We start from the raw sequence: 25,528 nt of genomic DNA, 5'->3' as shown, positions 1-25,528 counted from the left end.
GTTAATTTGCATATAGCCCTGATTAGCCAATGAAAAGGGCAGCTCGTACGCCAATTACCATTTTTCTCTTTTATTAGTGTTGATTTCTTTCACAGTTGATAAGGAAACTGATGCCCAACAAATAGATGGGTGATCAGAGACATTCATGTAGTTAGTGGTAAAACCAGGACTGGAACCTGGATATTTTGGGGTAAAGGATTCCCGAATTTGGACCAGTTTCATTTGCAGTCCAGTGACCACATAGTTAAAAGCAAGACTGAGCCCCCGAGTAACACCAGGAGAGACCTGGAATTTGAGTGGATGCTGCGTGAAAAGAAAGTGTTGCCGGCAGGAGCAGGTTGTGTTCCCTGTGACTGACATTTGTTTAGGAAAAGCTTAAGCTTCCTGAGCCCTCTTGAATGGAGTGGATATCATACCAGAAATGTCAGCTGCCTAATCATGAGTTTAGGAAGAAATTCCTAGGCTCTTTTGGGTCAACTTCTCTTCTAGTTTCTCCTCATGATTTTTTTTGCTAGGTTGGCAGAGCTATGGTTCCAGTTACAAAATCTCATTTCTTGGGCTGTAAGAGAGTGTTTTAAGCAATGGTTTTCTGGGGGACCTGTTAAAACGCAGATTACTGGGCTCTACTTACCAGATTTTCTGACTTAGTAGATCCAGAATCAGGTCCAAGAATGTGCATTTCTGCCAAGTTTCCAGGGAGTTCTGGGAACCACACTTTGAGAACCACTGTTTTAGAGGCCATCTCTTCATCCCCTGGCTTCCAGGTGCTGTGGCAGTCCACCCACCAGCTTAAGTTTCTCTTCAGCCTCCAAGAGATAAGGATCTTATGGAAGCTCTGAACAATCTTCCCGAAGTTGAGACTTTTAAAGATGACGCTCCCGGGTTACTACCACATCCCTGACAGTGTCCTTCCATTCATTGTGCCTTTCCTACCCATCAGTTTATTGAACGTTTTCTTATGTTGGGTTGGGATGTGCTAACCTTTGTTTTCCATCTGATTTTCCTTAACATCACTTACCGAAGCAGATGAGAAGGATGATTCAGGTGCCACCACAATGAACATTGGTTCTGACAAATGTATCCTTCTCTGTCCATCCCCATGTGCTTCTCCACAGAATCCTCTTGAGGGTCAGTTTTTATTTTGCTGTCATTGTTGGGGCTCTCATGTCAGGCCAGCATTGTGAGCCCCATTTCTAGTACAGCCCTACGTGGTCAATTTAGCAAGAACTTGCCCCAAAGAAGACATGTTAACATGTACTGTGAGGGGTTAGCTTAGAGGAAAGATTTCTAAGGGAAAATCAGAATCTGTGCTCTCTGGATACAGCCCTGGTTTCCCAGCACTGTGGAAGCAGTTAAAATAATATTGGAGTTTTGGTCTTTGTCCTCAAAGACCTTATTTGTTGGAAAGAGAGCACAAACACCAGCTAAAAACACAGAGGTGAGGTGGGCAAAAGTAGGTTTACAGTTGTGAGTACTCAAAACACAGAGTTTATTCTTTTTTTTAATCCTCACCCGTGGGTATGTTTTTATTGATTTTAGAGAGAGAGGAAGGGAGGGAAAGAAACAATGAGTGAGAGAGAAACATTGACCAGGTGCCTCCTGTATGTGCCCCAACCTGGGATTGAACCCATAACCTGTGTATGTATTTGCCATGACCAGGAATTGAACCCAAGACCTTTTGGTTTGTTGGACGATGCTTCAACCAACTGAACCACACCGGCCAGGGCCAGAGTTTGTTTATTTTAAAATACATTTTTATTAATTTTTAGAGAGAGAGGAAGGGAGAGTGAGACAGAAATGTTGATGAGAGAGAAATATTGATCGGCTGCCTTCTGCACGCCCCCTTCTGGGGATGGAGCCGAAAACCCGGGCATGTGCCCTGACCAGGAATTGAACTAGTGACCTCTTGGGGCATGGGTCCAGGCTCAACCACTGAGCCACATTGGCTGGGCCAGAGTTTATTCTTTATTCTTTATTAGTATTACAATTGTTAACCTACTTTCCCCAACCCGATATGGACAGATTGAGACATATGTGCTAAGGAAAGCCCCTAAGAGCAGAATCACTTACGAGAAGCTTCCCAGAGAACGTGGATTTAGAAATCCCCCTTCATAAAGGTGAGAAATATGGTGGATTATCTGGGGGACCTGGGTAATTTAGGGAGACATTTACTTTAAAGCACTGAAGCAGAAAAGGTTTTGTTTTTTTGGTTAATCCTCACCCGTGGATATTTTCTCCATTGATTTTAGAGAGAGTGGAAAGGAGTAGGGGGTAGACAGAGAGAGGGAGAGAGAGAAAAAATTGATGTGAGAGAGACACATCAGTTGGTTGCCTCCTGCATGTGCCCCCACCAGGGCTGGGGATGGAACCTTCAACCTAGGTGCCCTTGACTGGGAATCGAACCCAAGACCCTTCAGTGCATGGGCCAACACTCTAAACATGGATCCACATTGGTTAGGGCAGAAAAAGTTATGTTTTAAGAGTAGAGAAGAGCTTATCTGGTAGTAACAGGTTATGTTTTTAAAGTCATAAGAAATGAAGGGTAAAGTTTTTGGCTGGGTATTTTCTAACTGTGGCTAAACTTACTATTTTATAAATTCAGAGTTTGTGGTTAATAGAACATGGTTTCATTAATGCTTTAGTGATCTAGGAAAACAAATTGATACAATAAGATTAAATAACTTAGCCAAAACCGGTTTGGCTCAGTGGATAGAGCATCGGCCTGTGGACTAAAAGGTCCCAGGTTCGATTCCGGTCAAGGGCATGTACTTGGATTGTGGGCACATCCCCAGTAGGAGATGTGCAGGAGGCAGCTGATCGATGTTTCTAACTCTCTATCTCTCTCCCTTCCTCTCTGTAAAAAATCAATAAAATATATTTAAAACAAAAAAAGATTAAACAACTTATTTTACTCTTCAAGCATTTTAACAGTGCTAAGTACATAATAATTTTGCCATTTATATTAATACTCTGTTCACTAAAACTAGCATAGATACTACAACAATATTCTGCCATTGAATGATATAGGTACTTACTCTAGAATGAAATTTTATTTTCATAAAATACTTAAGTCTGAAATAGATTTTAAAAATATATATATTTATTAATTTCAGAAAGGAAGGGAGAGGGAGAGAGAGATAGAAACATCAATGGTAAGAGAGAATCATTGATTGGCTGCCTCCTGCATGCCCCACACTGGAGATCGAGCCCACAACCCGGGCATGTGCCCTTGGTCGGAATTGAACCCAGGACCCTTCAGTCCACAGGCCGACACTCTATCCACTGAGCCAAACCGGCTAGGGCTGAAATAGATTTTTATTCTGAGGGTTAGTTTTTAACTTTTGTAACGATAGTTGTAGGATTTCCCATTAGACCAAAGATAAACAAGGATTAAAACAAACAACAACTAGGAATATTTAGAAAGTATTCAAGACTCAGCATATAGAGTAAACAGCAAGAATGAAGAGAGAGAGCAGTAGCTGGGCCTGTGTGACCTCTGCCCTAATCCCTTAACTCATTGTAGTTCTGTTCCGAAATACCAATGTGGAAGATGTCCTCAATGCCCGAAAACTGGAGCGAGACTCGCTTCGAGATGAGTCCCAGAGGAAGAAGGAACAGGACAAGCTGCAGAGGGAAAAGGACAAATTGGCCAAGCAGGAGCGCAAGGACAAGGAAAAGAAAAGGACACAAAAAGGGGAGCGAAAGCGATAACCTTGGTCAACTCTCTTCTTTCTCCTCGTGAACTGATTAAAGGGAGAACTGGTTGTGCACATGAGTAATTTAAGAGAAATGAGAGAACATTGCAGAGTGGTTTCTCAAGGCATTTCCCCTGTTGTTTACATGGTCAAAAGGAAAATCACAAACACTTCTAATTACAAAATGTGCCATGTTTCTGTGGTGGGTATTCCGATTGTTGTAGTTATCAGTACCAAAGATCTGGATTGGGGGCAACCTTTCTATTTTAGTACGGAAGTGCTGTGCTCCTTTTGGCCACTTTCAAAAGTCTTCCCTCACCTTGGATAAACTAGCAGGGATATTCAGAAAGTTGAGTTACAGTTTTTATCCTGAAGGAGCAGAATCATGACCACTCCTTCCCTGAGATGAAATGTGGGAGTGTAAATTGCTTCAGAAGTACTATTCACTCCTAAATGTATTGTTTTAAGACTCAAATAGAAAGCTAATGAAGAGTCAGACTTTATGTTGCATGGCAACAAACTAGGAAAATGAGAAGAAATTATTTGATGGATGTTCTAGATTTGAGAATTAAAAAAAAAAAAGTACCCTATGGGAGGAAAGGAAGTATCTTTTTAAAGTAATAATAGTTATAATTTTCCTCTAGGATGTGATTTTAAGAAGGGTGTGTCAGTATTGTGTGCAAGGATATCATTGTTAGCTAGATTCCTCTTGATTGCTAGTAGAGATTTTAGTCCTGATTTGCCCTAACACACGTATAAAGACCTGATAATTACAGGTTTAGAGAAACTGCCTTTTCAGGAAGAAACACTGGAAATCTCTGTTAACACAAAGATATTTAAGAGTATACATAGTAGGTGCTCAACAAATTAATTGAGTGAGTGGGAAAATTGCTTGGGAGAGTCAAAAGTGAGCAGGAACTCTCCATTTCTACTTTTGTCACAAATTATATTCAATTTGAAATCAGGCCTTTCTCCTTCAGGCAAGACTGTCAAGAAGTCTGAAGAGAGCAATTTCTCCAACAAAACAAAGATATTTTATACCAGGGGTCAGCAAATTACTGCCTGCAAGACAAATTTGGCCTAGTCTGTTTTTGTATGGTGCAAGCTAACAATGGATTTTATGTTTTTAAAGGGGTGATAAAGAATGTATGACATAGACCTTTTGTGGCTTGTAAAGCCTAAAATATTTGCTATCTGAACCTTTGGAGAAAAAGTTTGCTGACCTCTGTTTTATACTATTGAGATTAACAAAAGTTTTTACCTTTGTGCAGAAGGTAAAAAGCATGGTTAAGGAAAAGATGTATTACCACTATACACTCCTATAACCGTGGCATCCGCAAAATTAAATAACCTTTTTAAAAAATAAACTTTATTTAAATCAGTGTCTTCTGATTTATTCTGATTCTTTTCAGCTCCCTATGGAGATGAATTCTGTGCTTAGGAATGTGTTGAATTTTACTTTATGCTTAGCCCTAATAACTTCTACAAGTAGAACTTCCTGAAATCCATAAATTCTCTGCCTCAGTTTTCCTTTCTGTGAGGTTGGGTATTAGGAGATCAGAAAGATTACCTTGTGTTTTGGAAAGTCAGTAAATTGGCTTTGAAGTACTGTTGGAATTTTAGAGCTTTATGTGGCAGCAGCAATAGCCTGTATTTACAGATAGCATGTATTTTAATTTAGTAAATTCTTATTTTTGGTTGATTCTCACCTTGATTGGGTCTCTGGATCAGAGTTGGGTTATATCCATGGACCCCTGAGGGGTACTTGTTTTAATCTGCTATAGCATCAGTTAATTCTTTCTTCTGGGATGCTATTACGTATGCATTAGTTTGGTGTTTATGATCATTGGTGTTTGGCTGCATTGCCAGTCCTTTAGTTGTTTGCTAGCTCATATCTGCTCTTTTAAAGTGGTATGGCACAAGCCCTTTTAGATCATGGCATGTTGTTCTTTGGGTTCTTTGTGTGGAGTTAAGCAGAAGCTTCCATGGTTTTTGATTAGAGCCCCAGGGCTGGCAATTTTTGGAACCCGTTAATGTCTTTTGGCTCAATGTATGTTAAGTGTACACTTGAACTAATTTTAAAACAGAAAAAAAAAGATCAGCTCATTAGGCTTATTTATTTTTTTTAGTTCATTAGGCTTTAAAGTTTATTCATTTAACTCAAGTGCTAACAATCCTTTCCATCTAAAATGTTCAATATTGCAAAAGACAAATTTTAAACAATATCACATGGTATGATTGATACTTTAAAGACACATTTGGGATTTCAGTAATAATTCCCATTCAAATGGGAAAAACACTGATATAATTCAAGGTAGTTTTCACTCACTTTTATAAAAAGTACTTTTCCTATTTTTAAAAAATCTTTATTGTTGAAAATATTCATAGGTCCCCCCTTTTCCCTCATGGACCTCTTCTAGCTTATCCCTATCCCCTACCCCAGGCCTTTACCACCCTATTGTCTGTGTCCATGGGTTATGCATATATGCATACAAGTTCTTTGGTTGATCTCTTCCCACCCACCTACCCTTCCTCACCTTCCCTCTGAGGTTCAACAGTCTGTTCCATGCTTCTATGTCACTTTTTCTAATTTTTAAAAAATTTTGAGTATATGCCAAATTCTTTTGGATTAGAAATGATGGGAGCATCAATTTTACCAGTTTCACTACAAGTCTTGTGTGATATTAAGTTTATGAAGTTTTCATAGGTTGTAATTCAGAAATACAATACATAAGAGCCATCCATTAGCAGGTATACCATAGAAAGGGACAACCAACTAATTTGAGAATTATCTACAGGGTGACATGATTAATGAAATTTCAAAGAATTTTTATGTTTGGTTTTTGTTAATGGACTAATGTTTCATTTTGACCAATATCATGTCAATATCATGTCAAAGCTTCCCCAGAATTTTTACCCTAGTTTGCCTGGATCAGCATAAAGTGGGAGCAGAAGTTTCATCTTGAAGGAGGTAAATAAAAGATAATCTGAATGATATTGGTTTGTCTACCAACATTTTAAAAAAATACATTTTATTGATTTTTTACAGAGGAAGGGAGAGGGCTAGAGAGTTAGAAGCATCGATGAGAGAAACATCGATCAGCTGCTTCCTGCACACCCCCTACTGGGGATGTGCCTGCAACCAAGGTACATGCCCTTGACTGGAATCGAACCTGGGACCCTTGAGTCCGCAGGCCGATGCCCTTATCCACTAAGCCAAACAGGTTAGGGAGTCTACCAACATTTTTACTTATATGTTAAATGTAATGAAATTGAAAACTTAAAACCAGTTTTTATCAGTTAAATGAAATTTGGTGTTTTTTTTAAAAAAAATATTTTTTATTGATTTCATAGAGGAAGGGAGTGGAAAAGAGAGATAAAAATATCAATGATGAGAATCATTGATTGGCTGCCTCCTGGACGCCCCCTACTGGGGATTGAGCACAAAACCCAGACATGTGCCCTTGACTGGAATCGAACCCGGGACCCTACAGTCTGCAGGTGGGTGCTCTATCCACTGAGCCAAACCAGCCAGGGCTGAAATGTGGTATTCTGACATGAGTGACTCTTCGTTATAAACTAATACAAATGTAAAAAATGAAACCAAATATTTTCAACAAAATAATTTATTTTCTTTTCCTGAGAGACTAAATTAGTACAATATTTGTTATAACATCCAACATGTCTTATGTCAAACTTAACCACTTTCTATGCAGTGACTGTGGTGGGGTGATCTATTTTATTTGACTACCTTCAATGTAATTAATTTGGTAGTTCTAAGGCATATCAGTGATCAAAATGTTTCTCCCCACAGTTACTCCTGAATTCTCTCAATCAGTTTCTTCCGCACATCATCTAAAGAAAATTTATGTGGTGTGATTACACTCTTTTTATACCAGGATTTCTAAAACTAGGAAAAACACCAACATTTAAAACATCAGTGTTTCTAGTCAAGGATAGTTCAATTAAATTTCATCAGTACATTATATCATAGTTTAACTCATGCTAGAAATGTTAAAACCCAAGATCTGAGTCACATAATATCAACATTTCATATTAATGAATAAATTACTTGGGTTCCATACAAAGATATTAAGTGATGAGAAACAGAAAAAGCCAAGCTTTCTAGAGCTCTTAAAAAACACAGAAGCAAACTAATGAACACAACTACACAAAATAGACACTAACCAATTGCAAACTAAACTAGTTAAAGGCTAACCTTAAAAAATACATTTTAAAACTTCGTGATACCCTCATAAAAGGCAGCAACTAAGGGTATTAAAACAATAGTCATTATTTTAGTTACTGTGCATCAAATCTAAAAGATCCAGATAAAGGAACTGTTTTGTTTCGATTCAATGTAAATACTTTAAAATTGGAAATATTAAATAATTGATAGTATAATTAAATTTTAAGAATATACACAAATGATTTGAACAGATTTTATATTCAGTAACTTGCATGGTTTTTACACTGGCACTTTTATCACTAATTTAGGAGAATCAGATGCATTTCCCTCCATATACTTAGGCACTAAGATTTCAAATTATAAATATGGTAGTAGTTTAAATATTAAAAATTTACATGAATATTGGGTTGATTCTTGTTTTCCTTTGTTTCCTAGGTATTATCCAGTTTTGTAAGGAAAACACTTTTAAATCACAATCAAAACTTGTCTTGGTTACTAGACTGTAGCCATAATTGGGTTACAGTCATTTAGATTCATTATTTGGAATTATACTTACTAAGGCAGACCTAAATGAAACTTATCTTCTAGAAGAATTTCACATTTGCATTTACCTGCACTGCAGAATAGGTTTAAGCAATACTTTAGCTGTTAGGAAATATTTAATTTGCTTAAACTTATCTTCGACTACTCAGAACTCTGAGTAGTCCAACGTTCCCTTTGAGTTCACTTTAAACTATATCTGATTCATTCCAAATAGATTTTTAAATTGAAGCTAAGACTTCATTAAGGTATTAAACTCTAAATCTGAAAAAATGCATTAAAATTTTCAAGTTTGACAAGTTCATTACAATTGTTGAGCATGTCTTGATACATTTACTTATCAGCTTTTTATTCTTTCTGCTGGCATTTCCTTAATGTTTGTTTGCGTCACCTCTCTGATTCATTGGATTGCTACTATTTATGCTTTCATGGACTTTATCTTCACAGTTTACTATATCTTGTAAAGCCTTTTCCACATCTGTTTGGCCAGTTGTATTGGCTGTTTTAGGCAAGGTCATCTGCAGTGCACACCACAGTGTAGTGCGTGCCTTCCGAGTAGCCACACACATCTCTTTAATTGCTGCAGCAAGGGCAAAAACATCTGTAAAAGAAACATTTAGAGTCAGTTCACATTAGCTGCCATTTAAGTTTCCCTTACCTCTTAAAGCCTAGCGCTGAGCTACTAAATAATCAAACATCATCTATATATATTTAAAAGGCTAATATGCAAAGGATCCCCTAGGGAGGTCAACCATGAGTTTGATCGCTTGCTATGACTTGCACTAACCACCAGGGGTGGTGGTGCAGAATGAAGGACGGCCCCAGCCAGCAGCTGGAAGGCCCCAATTGGCCCTGATCACCGGCCAGGCCTAGGGACCCTACCCATGCATGAATTTTATGCACTGGGCCTCTATTAATTTTTATAAAAGAAGGGTGGGTAGGTATTGACTAAATTAATCAAAGTTCTTGACTTAATATGTACTTAAAAGTGTTGACATTTTATTCTGCCTTGTATGATGACTATGCTTTGGAACACAGACTTTGATGGAATTATAAGTGGATCAAGTTAACAAAACAGATCAAGGTACTTTTGGAGTAGATTATGTGGGCACCTTTATCAATTTATTCTTTAGATAAGTGTAAATTTTAGAATTCTGACGTTTTAACCTTAGAATCTGATTTTATTAACATTCAAACTATCTCATTGCCTTATCAAAATAATATGCATTAATATTTGTACCTCTGTCATCTTGGCATCTAGGAACTCCTTGCTTTTGACGATTTGAAGCATTAACAATTTCATCCTTTCTACGTGACTGTACAATGTGAATGGATTCCAAGTGTCTATCAAGAGCAGTAGAGATATTGGCATGAAGGGGAGAGCTTCGAAGACGTTCCATCTTGCCTAGTAAAGTTACAACCTGAGGGAAAGATTTTAAATTTTGATAAGGCATGTAACCACATTGCCTGTCATTAACTTAAGTAAAAACAAATCTTCAAAAAGCAGAATAGACATGAGAGTAATAATATTCATTCAATAAATAATTGAATGCCTATTGTGTCCTGATACCATTTTGGGGGTAACAAAGATGGAAAGTCTGTCTTTTGTACCTACTTGTATTTGTTAATTCTAAAAGCTTTTAGGTAATCAATTGGTGGGAATAAACAACAATGGAAAAGTCAAACATTCAAATGTTCCCATGTCATTAACAGTAAAGTGCAAATATAAGATCCAACACTGTTTTTGGCAAATAGTGTTATTAGGAGATACTATAATCTAAAGGGGAAAAAAATAAGCTAATAGGGAGAAATCCTAGACTGATTAATCCTCACTTCAGCAAGTCCTTTGTGGGCCTCTAGTGTTCTCCTTTTGGAAATCAGAAACATTCAGATAATGATACTGAGCTAGTGAGAGTTTTAAAGAATCCATAATCCAGAAAATGTTGACTTAAATTATATTGAAATAATAAAAAAATAAATCCTATAATTATCAGAACTGCTAAGAAAAAATAGGAAATCTCTCAATCTTCTGGTTAATTACACTTTTTTTTAAAAAAATATATTTTATTGATTTTTTACAGAGAGGAAGGGAGAGAGATAGAGAGTTAGAAACATCGATGATGAGAGAAACATCGATCAGCTGCCTCCTGCACATCTCCCACTGGGGATGTGCCCGCAACCCAGGTACATGCCCTTGACCGGAATCGAACCCGGGACCCTTCAGTCCGCAGGCTGACACTCTATCCACTGAGCCAAACTGGTTTCGGCAAAATAAAAACCTCTTTAAAATTCACATAAGCACTTGGTGTTCAGTGATTGGAAAGAGTAGTAAAATACCTCTCAAGAAACTGAAGGCATCTGAATCAATGCCTCTACACTCACATTCATATCAAGTTTGAAATAGGAGTTTAGGCCCATAGAGAAAGTGTACAGGTACTAAATATTTTCCTCCCAATTGTACAACCAGCTAGATCCTTGAAGGGATGACAACAGGAAAAAAACCATTATCAAATATTCCAATGAACTTTCAATTACATATTTTTCAAACAAGACAATCATTTTGAATAAGTGGTAAGTGTAAAAAAAATTTGCACCGATGATTTTTAATAAACTTTTAAAAGATTTCTTTTCAGAATTTTATAAAACTAGCATACTAGAAAATAGTACATGTGAAAATATTTTCCCCTTTATATATTATTGACCTAATGTTGCTAAATATAGATTAAAAAAATTATGGCAGCTATAGACATAACCTTCTAACTTATTGTGACACATTACCAAAGCTGGTAAGCCCTAGCTGGTTTGGCTTAGTGGATGGAGCATCAGCCTGGGGACTGAAGGGTCCTGGGTTCAATTGCGGTCAAGGGCATATGCCTGGGTTGCAGGCTCAATCCCCAGTGGGGGTGTGCAGGAGGCAGCCAATCAATGATTCTCTCTCATTATTGATGTTTCTCTCTCTCCCTCTCCCTTCCTCTCTAAAATCAATAAAAAAATTTTTTTTAAAAAACTGGTAAAAGTATATTTCCTAACATCCACAGTTTGCAATCCTTTGATTTATTGCTGAGACATGTATTACTGAGAAAAAGGAGTCTTAACTTGGAATGGTATTAAGAAAATATAATGAGACTGAAGTTTTCATTAACATAACATCTGGCTGTAATCCATCTCAGTATTTGACTATACACATTGATAAATTCCATTGTACAAATTTACAAATTTGATGAATCTCAACTGACCCAGGCTGAAAGCTAGGTAAAGTCAGTATTTTCCACTGAAATAGTTCATATCTATATTTTTAAGACAGCATGGTACAAAGTAAGAAACTGATGTTCAATAAAACAGACTTATGTTGATTTTTCTAATTCCTAAAGTGGCTTTCTCTCAATCATAAAAGCACCCTATTTCACTGCATGCTTTTTCTCAGGAATCTTCATCAGATTTTACTTAGAAAGCTATGACTTTTTAAGAGAGGAATATAAAGAAAAAATTTTACCTTACTCTATTAAAATTGATTAGAAAATCCTGAAATTACAAAAGAGATAATAGGAACAATAATTTCTTTTTTTAAAAAATATATATTTTATTGATTTTTTTTACAGAGAGAAAGGGAGAGGGATAGAGAGTTAGAAACATTGATGAGAGAGAAACATCGATCAGCTGCTTCCTGCACACTCCCTACTGGGTATGTGCCTGCAACCAAGGTACATGCCCTTGACTGGAATTGAACCTGCGACCCTTGAGTCTGCAGGCCAACGCTCTATCCACTGAGCCAAACTGGTTAGGGCAGGAACAATAATTTCTTAAGTTACAAAAGGACTTAATATCAGTATTTTATACAACATTTTATTGTTTTGTTTTTAATATATTTTATTGATATTTTATAGAGAGGAAGGTTGAGGGATAGAGATCTAGAAACATCGATGAGAGAGAAACATTGATCAGCTGCCTCCTGCACACCCCCCACTGAGGATGTGCCTTCAACCAACATACATGCCCTTGACTGGAATCGAACCTGGGACCCTTCAGTCCGCAGGCCAACGCTCTATCCACTGAGCCAAACCTGTTAGGGCTACAACATTTTATTTGAAGTGACATACTACTTTCCACAAACAAGGCTGTTTTATAAAAGTATGCATACCTACATACATCAGTTTATCAGTATTTAATACACTGCTGTGCATACTTATTTGTTGAATAACAAGAATACAGGGTTAAGAAATGAAATATGGTAATTCCCTATTTACCATCCTGTATAATGCAAGCACAGCTTGCTCATCACACTAGAAAACAAATGTTTGTGACCAAGAAATGGGACTTTTCCTATAAATAATATTCAAAATGGTTTTGCTTTAAAAAAATTCTGTTGATTAGCTCCACTGCCAATTTGGGTTTGAAGAGGAACCATTTAAGTTATTAAACCTAGCTTTAAATAATTGAGTGGGGCTATTTCCCCTTTTCTACATATTAATCAGTTCTAGGACCAAACATGGAAAAGAATGTACTTCAAAGAGTTACACGTAAGTGTGATTTAAAAATCCTTTAGAATTCTAACTTACAGAAATGTTTTAAGAATTTATCCAGCAATTTAAAAGTCCACTATTGGGAAGTTTTTATAGCTTACCCTGGCTTGTTCTCGAAGTTCATCCACAATTAAGCGATCAACTCTAGATGGGTTGGAAGTCAGCCTTGGAATTGGAGTATTGTTAGTACTGGATACTTTTTTTCCTGGGTAATTCTTGGCAAGGGCCAATTCAGTCTGTAAAAAAATTATGTAATTTTTAGATGAAGAATTTTCCAAATATGATTCAATGGTAATATTTTTCTTAGGCCTAATAGATTGAAAATTACTCCTTTAAATAATTGTTTTGGTATCAAAAGGCAGCAAATACAAACCACAGTATTTTTCTGTCATACTTAATACAAATAAAATACCTGGACACTCCAACAGTTTAATACTTTAAAAATTAAAAGAAATTAACTTTTAACCCAGGGAAAAAGTCTACTTCTTTGGCAAAATAAACTTTACATAAGTAACAATTCTTTTTAACCCCATACTTTTTTAGTTTTTTATTCTTTACATATTTATTTTAAACTTTATTTTTATTGGTGACACTATTACAGATGTCTCCATTCCTCCCAACACCAGCTTTTTGACTTTAAGTCACTTAATTCCTTATAGTCATGGATTTAACAAATATTGCCCATTAGAGAAGAATTCAGCTTAGAAATAAAGCAAGTACTCAAAGCACACTAAAGTAAACAAAAGATGATGTAGGGAACATATTATGTTACTCCTAACTGGATAGCTTTGTGTTACCTTTTTTCTCTCTTTTTCTAGTGCTCTCCATTGTTCATAGCATTCTTCTAGACGAATATGAAGTTCACTGGCTGGTCCACTACGGGTTTTAATTGGTCTTTGAAATCCGAAAGTTGGCACAAAACCAGAAAAGGAATTATCACCACCATACATCATATCATTAAAATAAGGGTATAAATGGCTTAAGTCATCATAAGAAAACAAATCATAGGAATCCAAGAGTGGAACAACTGAATGGCCAAATGGGTGGGTGGATCTTAGGGGAAACCCATTTGAACCAAGTTGTTGAAAACTCTGATTATGCCTTACATCTCCCATCATATAATTAGAAAAACATGACGCCTGTGTGCGATTCACACGGCTATTAATATTGTTGTCTCCACTTCCCTGTCTGTGGCTATTAAAATGACTCTGTGCCTCCAACAAATCTTGGTAAGTATTTTGAGATAATGCATCTAAATGCTTTGGACCTTCCTCAGAATCATAATGTCCACTCTGAGGCTTAGTTTGAAAATTATGTTTGTTTACATTTTCAATGATCCCATACTGCTGAACTGAGTAATTATCACAAAATCCATTTGGCTGCTTTATTTTTTTATCGGTAACCAATTCAAAGAGATTTTCTTCCGCAGTCTTTGTCAGTCCTTCCATGTGATTGACAGGTTGAATTCTTTCTGCACTATTATAATTGAAATCAAAATTAGAAAATGCTGAAGCGTTTTCTTGGCAATACTTCTGCAACATATTACTATTTGGAGTTAAATTTGTGGATGATAGTTGGGGGAAATCTGAAGAATGGTTAGAACCTTTTGAAGCTGCACTTAAATGACTATTTAATTTCATCAAGTTACCTTGATTTCGATAAGGAATAAGAGCATTACTTTTTGTGTGGACATTCATCCAAGTTGGCCTATTTAAGTTGATACCTCCTGAAGATGTTGCTGAGTTTGACAATAAAGTCACTGATTTAAAATACTCAGAATTTGGGGGGTCAGCTTTAGCAAACTGTTGCTTTTCTGAGACATTAGTGAAATCATTATTAGCTGGACAAACTGTATGAGGTTTTAGTCCATATTCTGATTTTAAGCCAAAGTCAGCAGTGAATGCTGCTTCCTTTGCAAACTGTTTTTCTGTCAGGTGTGGTGTAGTTTTTGGAAATGTGAAATTCTGCTGGTCAGGTATTGTCTCTTCCATTTTTTTCTGATTTGTTGGTTTAACCTGAAATAACTTTGTGTAGCTGTCTGCTTCTACAGTTGGTGTTTCAGGTGTGCCATTGGCTAATTTTTTACTATCTTGGACACTAAAATTTGAACACTTAGTAAGTTTAGCCTTATTAGGATGAGCATATTCTGGATATCTACAATAATCTGCATTTTCATTGTATCTATTAAACTGGGAAAGAAATATCTCTGCCCTTTTCTGCTGTAATGGCACTTCAAGACTTTTAACACACATTTTCTCTCTTCCATAAGGGTAAGTATCAGGTCCTGATTCTTTCATGACCTCAGAGAGGCCAGCTTGTGGTGTAAAACAGTTTTTGACAAATGGATATTCTTGGAATGTTGTCTTAGCTGTATCATTTGTCTGAATATTATAACAATTAGAATGATCACTTCGTGAGGGGTACATCCATTGTTCTTCAAGGTCTAAACCAGTAAATCCATGATAAAGTTCATCTATTTTTTGTTGTGGTGTGAGATTACTATTATGCAGGTATTGCTTTTCCACTGCTGACACAGATTCACCAGAATAAAAAGCTTGCTGAGAGATGGCTGTATCTATTGGCCTTTTGGTTTCTGTTAACAGGTCATGGTGATCTGCAAATCTGCTTGTGTTCACTGGCCAAACTGACTTTAAATTGGAGGAGCAGGTCCTAGAACAAGTAAATATATTTAATTACAACTTAGGCTTTAAAAGATTTTATGTCCTTAGTAGAAAAGGTAGGAAAGGTTTTCAATAACATTTATCTCACCCACCTCCCCGTTCTCTAATCCTTTTCAACTTTGTCTTATATGTACCATTACATTTAAATAATTCTCTTATGTGTTCATTATACTTTTCAAAGAGGCATTAACTAAGGCCTGAGGTTGATGACTGCATAGTCTTACATAATATTTTATCTATAGTAAACAGAAAACAAAGTTAAGTTTTTCCTTAACTTTGGCAGGAAAAAAAGGAGACATATGTAATACTCTTTGTAATACTTTAAGCAATAAAACAATTTTTAAAAAAGTTAAGTTTTTCCTTTAATTAGGTTATTACATAATACAAAAAGTGTTGTTGACCACAATTTTTTCAACAAAAAAAGATATGTTTTGTTGAAACTATTATTGAAATTAAAGTATTTTATTTGGTTACATATGTGCTGCATACTTCTCTATTTATGAAATAAAGCATTTAGGTAATACGGCTTTAACACCCAAATAAAACACTGTATATTTAAAAAATTTTTACCAAATGAATAAAACCCATATGTATTTCTGCACAGGAGAAACGCTAGCTTTATTCTATATATATATATATATATATATATATATATATATATATATATATATATATATATATATATATTCTCCTTGGAATTTATACTCTTTAAGCTACACTTTAGTTCATGAACTCAAGGGCAATAGCTCTGAATTATGCAAGAATAATTTTCCAAATGAAAGTTCTTAATAGCAAATTAAACCTTAGATTGAAACTTTTAATTGTATGCAACAATCTCAGCAAAATCAAGACTTCTAAAAACAAGTATTTGAATTAAGATGTCTACTCTCAGATGATCCTCTATTAACTAAAAATAAAAGTTAATAGAATAATCTAGTATACAGGTTTACAGTTGTTTGCATGGAAAATAATACAATAATTAATAATAGCAAGAATAAACCATGTTTCATGTACTCACAACTGTAAATCTACTTTTGCACCATCCTGGATATGAATGTAAAAGAGCTCACTATATAATGTATAGCTTATATGATATACTAACCCATCAGCAAAATATGGCTGTGACTTATCTTGTTCTTCCAAAATGTTAGATACAAGTCCATATAAGTCTGTTTCACTGCCATAGTCATTTCTTTCTGTTTGAATCCTAAAAAAAAATTACATGACAAATTATTTTACTCACACTGAAATACAATATATTGATTTCTATTCCTAGATTTATCTTACCATTATTTTCTATAAAATATTTGGATTGAATCTATACCATAATTTCAAATAAAGAAGGAACAAGAACTCAAGAATAATTTCCACTTTAGCTTACTATGTTACATAAATATCTCTCCTTCATTTCAAATCCTGTCTAGTTACAATGTATGCTTACCTCTTATTTCTCCAAAACACAATTCATTTTAGGTGACCAAAATATAAATCTCTGACTTATGATGCTTGATGCTATACTGTGGCTGCTCCTGAAAGCATATCCAATCCTATTATACATCCTCCCATCAACACTCAGATTCTTCATTTGTAATTTGAAAACCATGTGAACCTGTTGCTTGATTTTTGTCTTTTTATACTAAATACTAGAGGCCTGGTGCACAAAATTTGTGCATGGTGTGTGTGTGTGTGTCCCTCAGCCCGGCCTGCACCCTCAGGGGATGTCTGACTGCCAGTTTGCAGGTTTGCAGGTTTGCCGGAGGCAACTGGTGGGGTACCCACCAGCCAGCCCTGCCCCCTGATCACCGCCGCTGCCGCCTGTTGGTTGCCTCCCTCTTGGAGGGCAGATGTTTGCCCCTTGGTGGTCAGTGTGCATTGTAGTGACCAGTTGTTCCGCTGTTCGGTCAATTTGCATATTAGGGTTTTATTATATAGGATTGGATTATAAAGTAAAATGTGATATGATCATCCTAGATACCACAGCACTATTGCAGTTGTCCCTTAAGTGTAACAGACTTGTGGGCTATCTCTAAGTCCTTACCAAAGAGGTGAATGGAGTTCCATGTACCTGAAATGCTACCTGGTGACTAACATTGTCTAAATAATACAAAAATGTAAAAACCATAAGTAGATGAAAAATTTGTGCCTTTTTACCCTCTATGGATTTTGGGTAATTTGTTCCTAGAAGTAATATGTTTGTTTTGTTTTTTATATAATTGTAACTTTGTTTTCTCATATTTTGTTTCTAACATTTAATAGTGTTAGGGCATTTTAGAAATAAAAATACCTTATATTTGCATAACACTCAAAACATTTTATTCATCTTCATAACATAAGATGGACAAGTACTAGTAATCATTCAGCTGTTTAATGAATGATCATTTGAGATATTAAGAAACTTGTATTGCCCTCACCGGTTTGGCTCAGTGGATAGAGCATTGGCCTGCGGACTGAAGGGTCACAGGTTCGATTCCGGCCAAGGGCATGTACCTTGGTTGCGGGCACATCCCCAGTGGGAGGTGTGCAAGAGGCAGCTGATCGATGTTTCTCTCTCATCGATGTTTCTAACTCTCTATCCCCTCTCCCTTCCTCTCCGTAAAAAATCAGTGAAATATATTTAAAGAAAAAGAAAAGAAAGAAACTTGTATTAGCCCTAGCTGGTTTGGCTCAGTGGATAGAGCGTCAGCCTGCAGACTGAGTTGCTCTCCCCAGTAGGGGGCATGCAGGAGGTGGCCAATCAATGATTCTCTCTCATCATTGATGTTTCTATCTCTCCCTCTCCCTTCCTCTCTGAAATCAATAAAAATATATTTAAGAAACTTGTATTAGAGGTCACTGGTTTGATTCCCAGTCAGGGCTTAATCCCCAGTAGGGGAAGTGAAGGAGGAAACAGATGGATTATATTTCTCTCTCATTGATGTTTCTATCTCTCTATCCCTCTCCCTTCCTCTCTATCTCAAATCAATAAAAATATTTTTAAAATATATTTTATTGATTTTTTACACAGAGGAAGGGAGAGGGATAGAGTTAGAAACATGGATGAGAGAAACATTGATCACCTGCCTCCTGCACACCCCCTACTGGGGATCTGCCCGCAACCAAGGTACATACCCTTGACTGGAATCGACCCTTGACCCTTCAGTCCGCAGGCTGACGCTCTATCCACTGAGCCAAACCAGTTAGGGCTAAAAATATATTTTTTTAAAAAGAAACAGCCCTAGCCAGTTTGGCTCAGTGGATAGAGCGTCGGCCTGTGGATCGAAGGATCCTGGGTTCAATTCTGGTCAAGGGCTCAATCCCCAGTGTGAGGTGTGCAGGAGGCAGTCGATCCAGGATTCTCTCTTATCAATAAAAATATATTAAAAAAAAGAAAAAAATACCTATTTTGCAAGGATTTATGACTTGCCGAACTTTTACTTGCTAAACAAATGGTCTTTTCCCCCTATATCATGTTGTTTCACAAATATTCAATATAAAGCTTTCTATATAATAATGTATTAGAATATATCTAAAAATATTCAATGTAATATACAATAAAATATTAATAGTTGTAATTGGGAGGTGTGAAGGCAGGGTTAAGGTGGATTTCTGATTTTCTTTATATATTTTTGTAAAGTTTTAATTTTTTAAATGAACACATATCAAGTTAAAAATATTTGTTTTGATAGAATTATACATTATATAATCTTTCTAATAAAATCACTATTTTATAGAGAACTTACCACAAATTTAAAAAGTTTAGTAATTATTTAATTAATACGATTTAAAAAGTAATTATTTTCTGCTTAAACTAAAGATGCATCATCTTCTATCAACTGCTCCCCTATATGCAATTAAAATAAAGGTAGATGTCACTCCCCCTAGGCTTCTTTTTGCATTAGGCTCCTATAATGTCCTATGCTTTCTCTTTATAACCTCACTACACTTGCAGTGCCTGGCAAGTTATCATTGTCATCAGTATTGTAAAATGTATAAAGGCAGGGGTAAATATTTGCCATGTTAATGCTAATATCTCCACTAGGAAAGAATCAGGCACAGAGTAGGCCCTTATTTGTGGAATTGCATAGAAAAATAATTAAGCTCTGGCAAGGTGGCTCAGTGACTGGAGCATCATCTCATAAATCAAAAGGTTGAGGGTTTTATTCCTGGGTAAGGCACATACTTAGGTTTTGGGTTTGATTCCCGGTCAGGGTGCATTGGTAGGAATCCCATGGATGTTTCTCTCTCTGTCTTTCCTTCCTCTCTAAAATCAATAAACATATCCTCGGGTGAAGATAAAAAAAATTTAAAAGTCTCTTATGTTGGATAAAAATCTTGTTTATTGAGTACTTGTGAAGGAAGAAATTACTGAACATTTAGAATGGATAAAAAACATCTAAAAATTGTAATTCATGTATATATCTTTCAAAAGAGGAACTTAAGATCTAGTCACTAAAGATTGCCTCTAATCAATAAAAAACAGCAATAAGCTAAAATTATATATAAATAACTGCCCAGTTTAGGGTTTCCTAAAAGTTTTATAAACATAAAATTATGCCATAACAAAAATTAATAACATAAAATTAAATGCTGATATAGGGAACAAAGAACTAATACAATTGGGTTCCCATGTAATCAAACTTAAAAACACTTCATTTAGCCTGAAAAATACAATTTATTAATTTACCTGTTCTTTACATTAATCTGAGAATTAGAAGGCTGCTTAATATCATCTCCATAAGTAGACCATGGTGCATAGAAAATTGAAGAATCTACAGAACTTGCATATTCAGTTGATGAAGAAAGTGGAGTATAGGTCTGCCTTAGGTCAACATTGTCTTCACTCTGAAATTTTAAAGAAATGCTTATGTATCAGACACATTAAAACTATATTACAGCCCTAACTGGTTTGGCTCAGTGGATAGAGCGTCAGCCTGCGGACTCAAGGGTCTCAGGTTCAATTCCGGTCAGGGGCATGTACCTTGGTTGCGGGCACATACCCAGTAGGGAGTGTGCAGGAGGCAGCTGATCTATGTTTCTCTCTCATCGATGTTTCTAGCTCTCTATCCCTCTCCCTTCCTCTCTGTAAAAAACCAATAAAATATATTAAAAAAAATAAAACTATATTACAGAATATTAGTGGTATAATAAGAAATAGGAGGAAATAACATGTGTAAGAGTTGGGAGACAAAATCAAATCTAGACTTAGCTATTTAAGCTTACTTTATACTAGGGATTGGCAAATTTTTTTCTGTAAAGAGCCAGATAACAAATACTAGGGTTTGCTGACTGTTAAGGTCTCTTTAAGCAACCATAAATAGCTCTGGCTGGTTTGCAGGTTCAATTCCTGGTCAAGGACAGGTACCTAGATTGCAGGTTTGATCCCAGGGCTGTCTGTCTGTCTCTCGCTCTCCCCCTCCCAATCTCTCTAAAAATCAATGGGGAAAAACAATATCTGTGGATGAGAGTTACAAAAAAAGAAAAAAGGAAACAACCATAGACAGACAACATGGAAACAAATGGACACAGCTGTATTCCAATAAATGTTTTTTTTAAAAAACAAAACAACACACACACACACACACACACACACACACACACAATAGGCACTTGGCAGATCTAATCTGACCCCTGGGTGTACTTGTTGCTTATACCTAGTCTAAAACACCTATAATTATTACAGTTTTAATTTGTTGAACATAATGTGGACACTAGCAATGTTATATTTCACATATCATTTATAAAAGTCTTAATGTTCCCAATCTGTTAAAAAAAGTTAATGTACATTTACATAGAATTTCAAACAAACTTCATATACATTCTTGTATTCAGTCAACCCTGTGACATGGGTATTCTATTAAAATAGAAAAATGAGAAAACTGAGGCTACAAGTTACTGAGCCCAAGGTGACAAAACTAAAACCCAAACTCCAGGCCTTCTTATTCTTATTCTAGGGCACTTTCTTTATTTTATTTTATTTTTGGTTAATCTCACCCAAGCATATTTTCCCAGTGGTTTTTAGAGAGAATGGAAGGGAGGGGTAGAGACAGAGACAGAAAAACATAGATGTGAGAGACACACATCAATTGGTTGCCTCCTGAACACGGAATTGAACCCAGGACCCTTCAGTCCACAGACCAATGCTCTACCCATTGAGCAACTGGCTCTAGGGCATTTTAAAACAGTATCTTTAATTTTCAGTCTCGTTTTTATTTCTAAGAGATATTATAAAAATGAGATGATATATAAAATGTTATGATCTCTTTAGAAAATTTAAAGATATTATTACAATTAGGAGAAAAAATGCCAGTTAATTTTTCTTTTTTGCATGAAGAGTTCTATAATGAACTCTGAGTAAATAAGGTGAAAGTTTGAATTTTAAGATTTTAATTATTTAAAATCCTGTCTCCTTCCAAAAACTATTGAGGAGCAGTAAAAATAATTTAAAATACTTAAAATAGTATTATAGAATGAATATAATAATAAATAAAAGATTAAACATTTTATATATATATATATATATATATATATATTAATCCTCACCTGAGGATATTTTCCCATTGATTTTTAGAGAGAGTGGAAGAGAGAGGAAAAGACAGAGAAATAACGATGTGAGAGAAACACTTTGGTTGTCTCCTGAACAAGCCCAGAGGAGCCTGCAACCGAGGTACATGCCCTTGACTGGAATCAAACCCGGACCTTTTGGTCCACAGGCCGAGGCTCTACCCACTGAACATAACTGGCTAGGGCAAAGATTAAACACTTAGATGCATTTTATTCTAGAAAATGCTTCTTTAAAGAAGTCTGAAAGTATAGGTTCACAATTTTTAATTCTCCAAATAAGGAATAAAACCTGAATATAATGACTACAAATATCCAGATATAACACAGTAGAAATGATTTTTTTTATACAAGCTGGGGTAAATGTAGGTTTACTGTTGTGAGTATGCGAAACAGAGTTTATTCTTGTATTATTATTATTTTATTATTATTTATTATTTTCCATATAAACAATTGTAAACCTTTTGTTCACTCTGTACTTATAAATAGAGAATAATATAATCCTGACTAAAATTTTTTTCTAATTGCTTTTATTCCCCCTTTTTTTAATCCTCATCCAAGGATATATTTTAGGATATTTTTCCCTTTGATTTCTAGAGAGAGTGGGAGGGAGGAGGAGGAGAGAGAGAAAAAGAAACACGGATTAGTTGTCTCCTCCATGTGCCCCTACTGGGGCTGGGGAACCTGCAACTGAGGTACTGCCCTTGACTGGAAATCGAACCCGTGACCCTTCAGTCCAAAGGGATGGTCTAATCACTGAGCAACTGGCAAGGGCAACCAGGGCTGCTATTATTCTCTTAATCAAAATTTACATTGCTCTGGCCAGTGTGGCTCAGTTGGTTGAGTATGCCCCATGAACCCAGAGGTCACCAGTAGGGCTTGTTGCAGGAGGCCAATTAATGGTTCTCTCATCATTTTTCTGTCTCTCCTTTCTCCCTTCCTCTCTCTCTCTAAAATCAATAAAAACCCATTTGAAAAAAATTTACATAAAAAGAGAAGACAAAGTATTCCTATATTCCTAAATTTTTGTTTTTATAGACATAATTGAAAACATTTTAAACATACAATACTGAGTTTATACTTTAATAATACAATATGAAAATACCTTCAAATTATCCATCTTCAAGAATCTCCAATATTTTACAATCATTTTGCTAAGAGTGCCACTAAAAACTATCTTTTTAGATGTTAGTAACTTTTATCTTTAGAACCTTTCATAACTTTATTCCTTTAGTTCTGAAGTTTTTGTTATAGGCCCACCTTAACTCTCTTTTAGGTGTGAAGTATCCAAAGTGCCCTAAGTAACTGTCCATCTTTTAAATCCTTACCCGTGGAGGATATTTTTCCATTGATACAGAGAGTGAAAGGGAGGGGGGAGGGCGAGAGACATGATGTGAGAGACACGCACGGATTTGTTGTCTCCAGCACAAGGGGTAGGGATCAAACCTGCAACCCAGGTACATGCCCTTGACTGGCAATCAAACCGCAGAACCCGCAAGCCCCCGAACTTATGGTGCACAAGCCGTTGCTCTAATCACTGTGCGCATGGGCCAGGGCTGTTCATTTTTAAATAGTTGCTTAAACAAAAAGAGCATTTTCATATTCAAATATCTAATGAGGTAAAGAGCACTGGAAACGAAATACATTTTGGGAATTCTTTCAAGTACATTTCACATTTTAAAATAAGTTTTGAGTATTAGAAAAATTAAATCTTTTAAAGATTGATTTAAATTTTATATTACAGGATAAAACAAGCAACTAAAGTAATGTGGTGAATTCAAACATAACTATACTTTAAATATATGGGTTCTTTCAGTTAAAACATTTACAGAAATTAAATATGCAAATACTTGGGATTGGCATATTAATTAGATTCAGGTAACTGCAAAATTTACCACTTATATCCTTGATAGACTTAAAAAATAACTAAAAATAAATTCAAGTACATTTTAGTAGGGATGTAAACATTATAGAGAGCAGTGGAATGCTGGTCTCGGCAGTGAAAAGACCTGGGTTCCACTTGGGCTTTGTCACTGTGGACACAAATTAAGCTTTCTGAGCCTCAGTTTCTCAATCTGTACAGTGGGCATAACACTTTGTAAGGCTGTGTGGATTAAATAACTTATTTCAGGATATTGTTATAATTCAAAGTATAACAATATCAACACTGGTGTCCTGGTTAAATAATTTCAAATGAAAATGACTTACATTAGCCTAAGACCAATGTAATATGACTAACAAAATGTAAATGTTTTAGGTGAGTATATAATGTCAGAAGGTCATCGTGAAAGCCAGAGAATAAGGAAGTGACAAAAATTTCATCTTTAAATTATCAAAAGTATGCTTGTACGGATTTACAACAAATGCTTGAGGGGAAAAGTATTTTTAAGGTCTTACTAAATATGTATTTTCGTACATTTCTGGCACCACTGAAGACGAACGAAAAGAACGATCAGTTAAAAATCTTATTCCTTAACTCGTTTTCAAAGCAAAGCATGTGTGTTCTGCAAACGCTGTGAAATGTTGTCATGGCTTTCTGGTCTTAGGCTTGGGGCAGTTTAAACACCCGAATGAATCGGCTCAGGGAATGAATCTGATTAGAATACGTCCTCTAACACCGGGCGGAGCGGAGGAATGCACCTGCGCTTTGTAGCAATCATAGAAGGAAGAGGAGCCGGCCATCACGCCGCTGAACACATCCGTTAGTCGGCCGCCGGTGTCGGCACTGAGGTTCCAGCAGCGATTCGCGCCTCCGCGGAACGCCACCTTGGGCTGCGCGAGCAGGGATAGGAAACCAGAGAGAGACATCACGCAAGGCGAAGCCAGGGCTGAAAGGGCTCATTACGGTTCACCTCGGCCGCCCCCCGAACAGCCTCACTTAATCCCGAATCCCCGGCGAGGACACTATAACTCGGGGCCGGGCTTGCGTCCCGGGGGTTCCCTCCCAGTCCTCCGGCCGTCGATGGCGCGGCAGTCGCCCGCCCACCACCGCCTCAGCCCCGCCGCCGCCCGAGGTGGAGGCGGCAGCCCGGGCGTCGCGGCCTCCCGGCCAGTCCTGTCAGCCGCGCCGCGAACCCCACGCCCCACCCGCTCGAACTGTCGCCGCGCCCTCAGCCCGTTCCCGCGGCGCGGCCCGGGCGCCCCGTCGAGGTTCCTCAAAAGCGACCTGCCCTCTCCTGCCCTGAGGCGACCTCCTCAGAGAACAGCGTCTATGGACGCGCCCTCTCCTCAGCCTCTTCTCACCGTCGCCATCCTCCAAGTCCGGTCGCCACCCAGACCCTGACCATCCCCACCGGTTACCTCAAGTCCCTCCCTTAGGCCTGGAGGGTGAGGGAGCTGCCAGGGGTGTCCGCCTCTCACCTCCAT

At 36.8% G+C, this 25,528-nt stretch overlaps 2 protein-coding genes across 5 annotated transcripts in view; one reads left to right on the top strand and one right to left on the bottom strand.

Moving 5' to 3' along the window:
* The window catches only part of CCDC43 (coiled-coil domain containing 43), a 15,077-nt gene extending 4,631 nt beyond the window's left edge, over window positions 1-10,446 (top strand). Inside the window, exons 4-6 of one of the 4 annotated variants that reach the window (XR_009449254.1) lie at window positions 1,019-1,128; window positions 2,023-2,117; window positions 3,524-3,652. Coding sequence is in view for 3 of the 4 variants with exons in the window: in XM_059670392.1 (XP_059526375.1) it covers window positions 1,019-1,128; window positions 3,524-3,711 (298 nt within the window). In the remaining variant the exon portion in view is untranslated. Of the gene's footprint in view, window positions 1-1,018; window positions 1,129-2,022; window positions 2,118-3,523; window positions 5,080-9,685 lie in introns of those variants that run through there. The other 3 variants (XM_059670395.1, XM_059670392.1, XM_059670393.1) reach the window with 3 other exon arrangements.
* MEIOC (meiosis specific with coiled-coil domain) lies at window positions 8,376-25,528 on the bottom strand. The gene is made up of 8 exons (XM_059670396.1): window positions 25,463-25,528; window positions 24,803-24,934; window positions 20,289-20,446; window positions 16,728-16,832; window positions 13,742-15,614; window positions 13,046-13,180; window positions 9,665-9,845; window positions 8,376-9,025 (listed from the first exon to the last, which is right to left on the bottom strand). Exons 1-8 carry the CDS (start codon window positions 25,526-25,528, stop codon window positions 8,796-8,798), a joined length of 2,880 nt encoding a protein of 959 aa, XP_059526379.1. The 3' UTR covers window positions 8,376-8,795.

This window comes from Myotis daubentonii, chromosome 16 (genome assembly GCF_963259705.1).
Source record: "Myotis daubentonii chromosome 16, mMyoDau2.1, whole genome shotgun sequence".
Taxonomy (NCBI): domain Eukaryota; kingdom Metazoa; phylum Chordata; class Mammalia; order Chiroptera; family Vespertilionidae; genus Myotis; species Myotis daubentonii.
The sequence above is the reverse complement of the archived record's forward strand: the minus strand, read 5'-3'. Positions and strand labels throughout refer to the sequence as shown.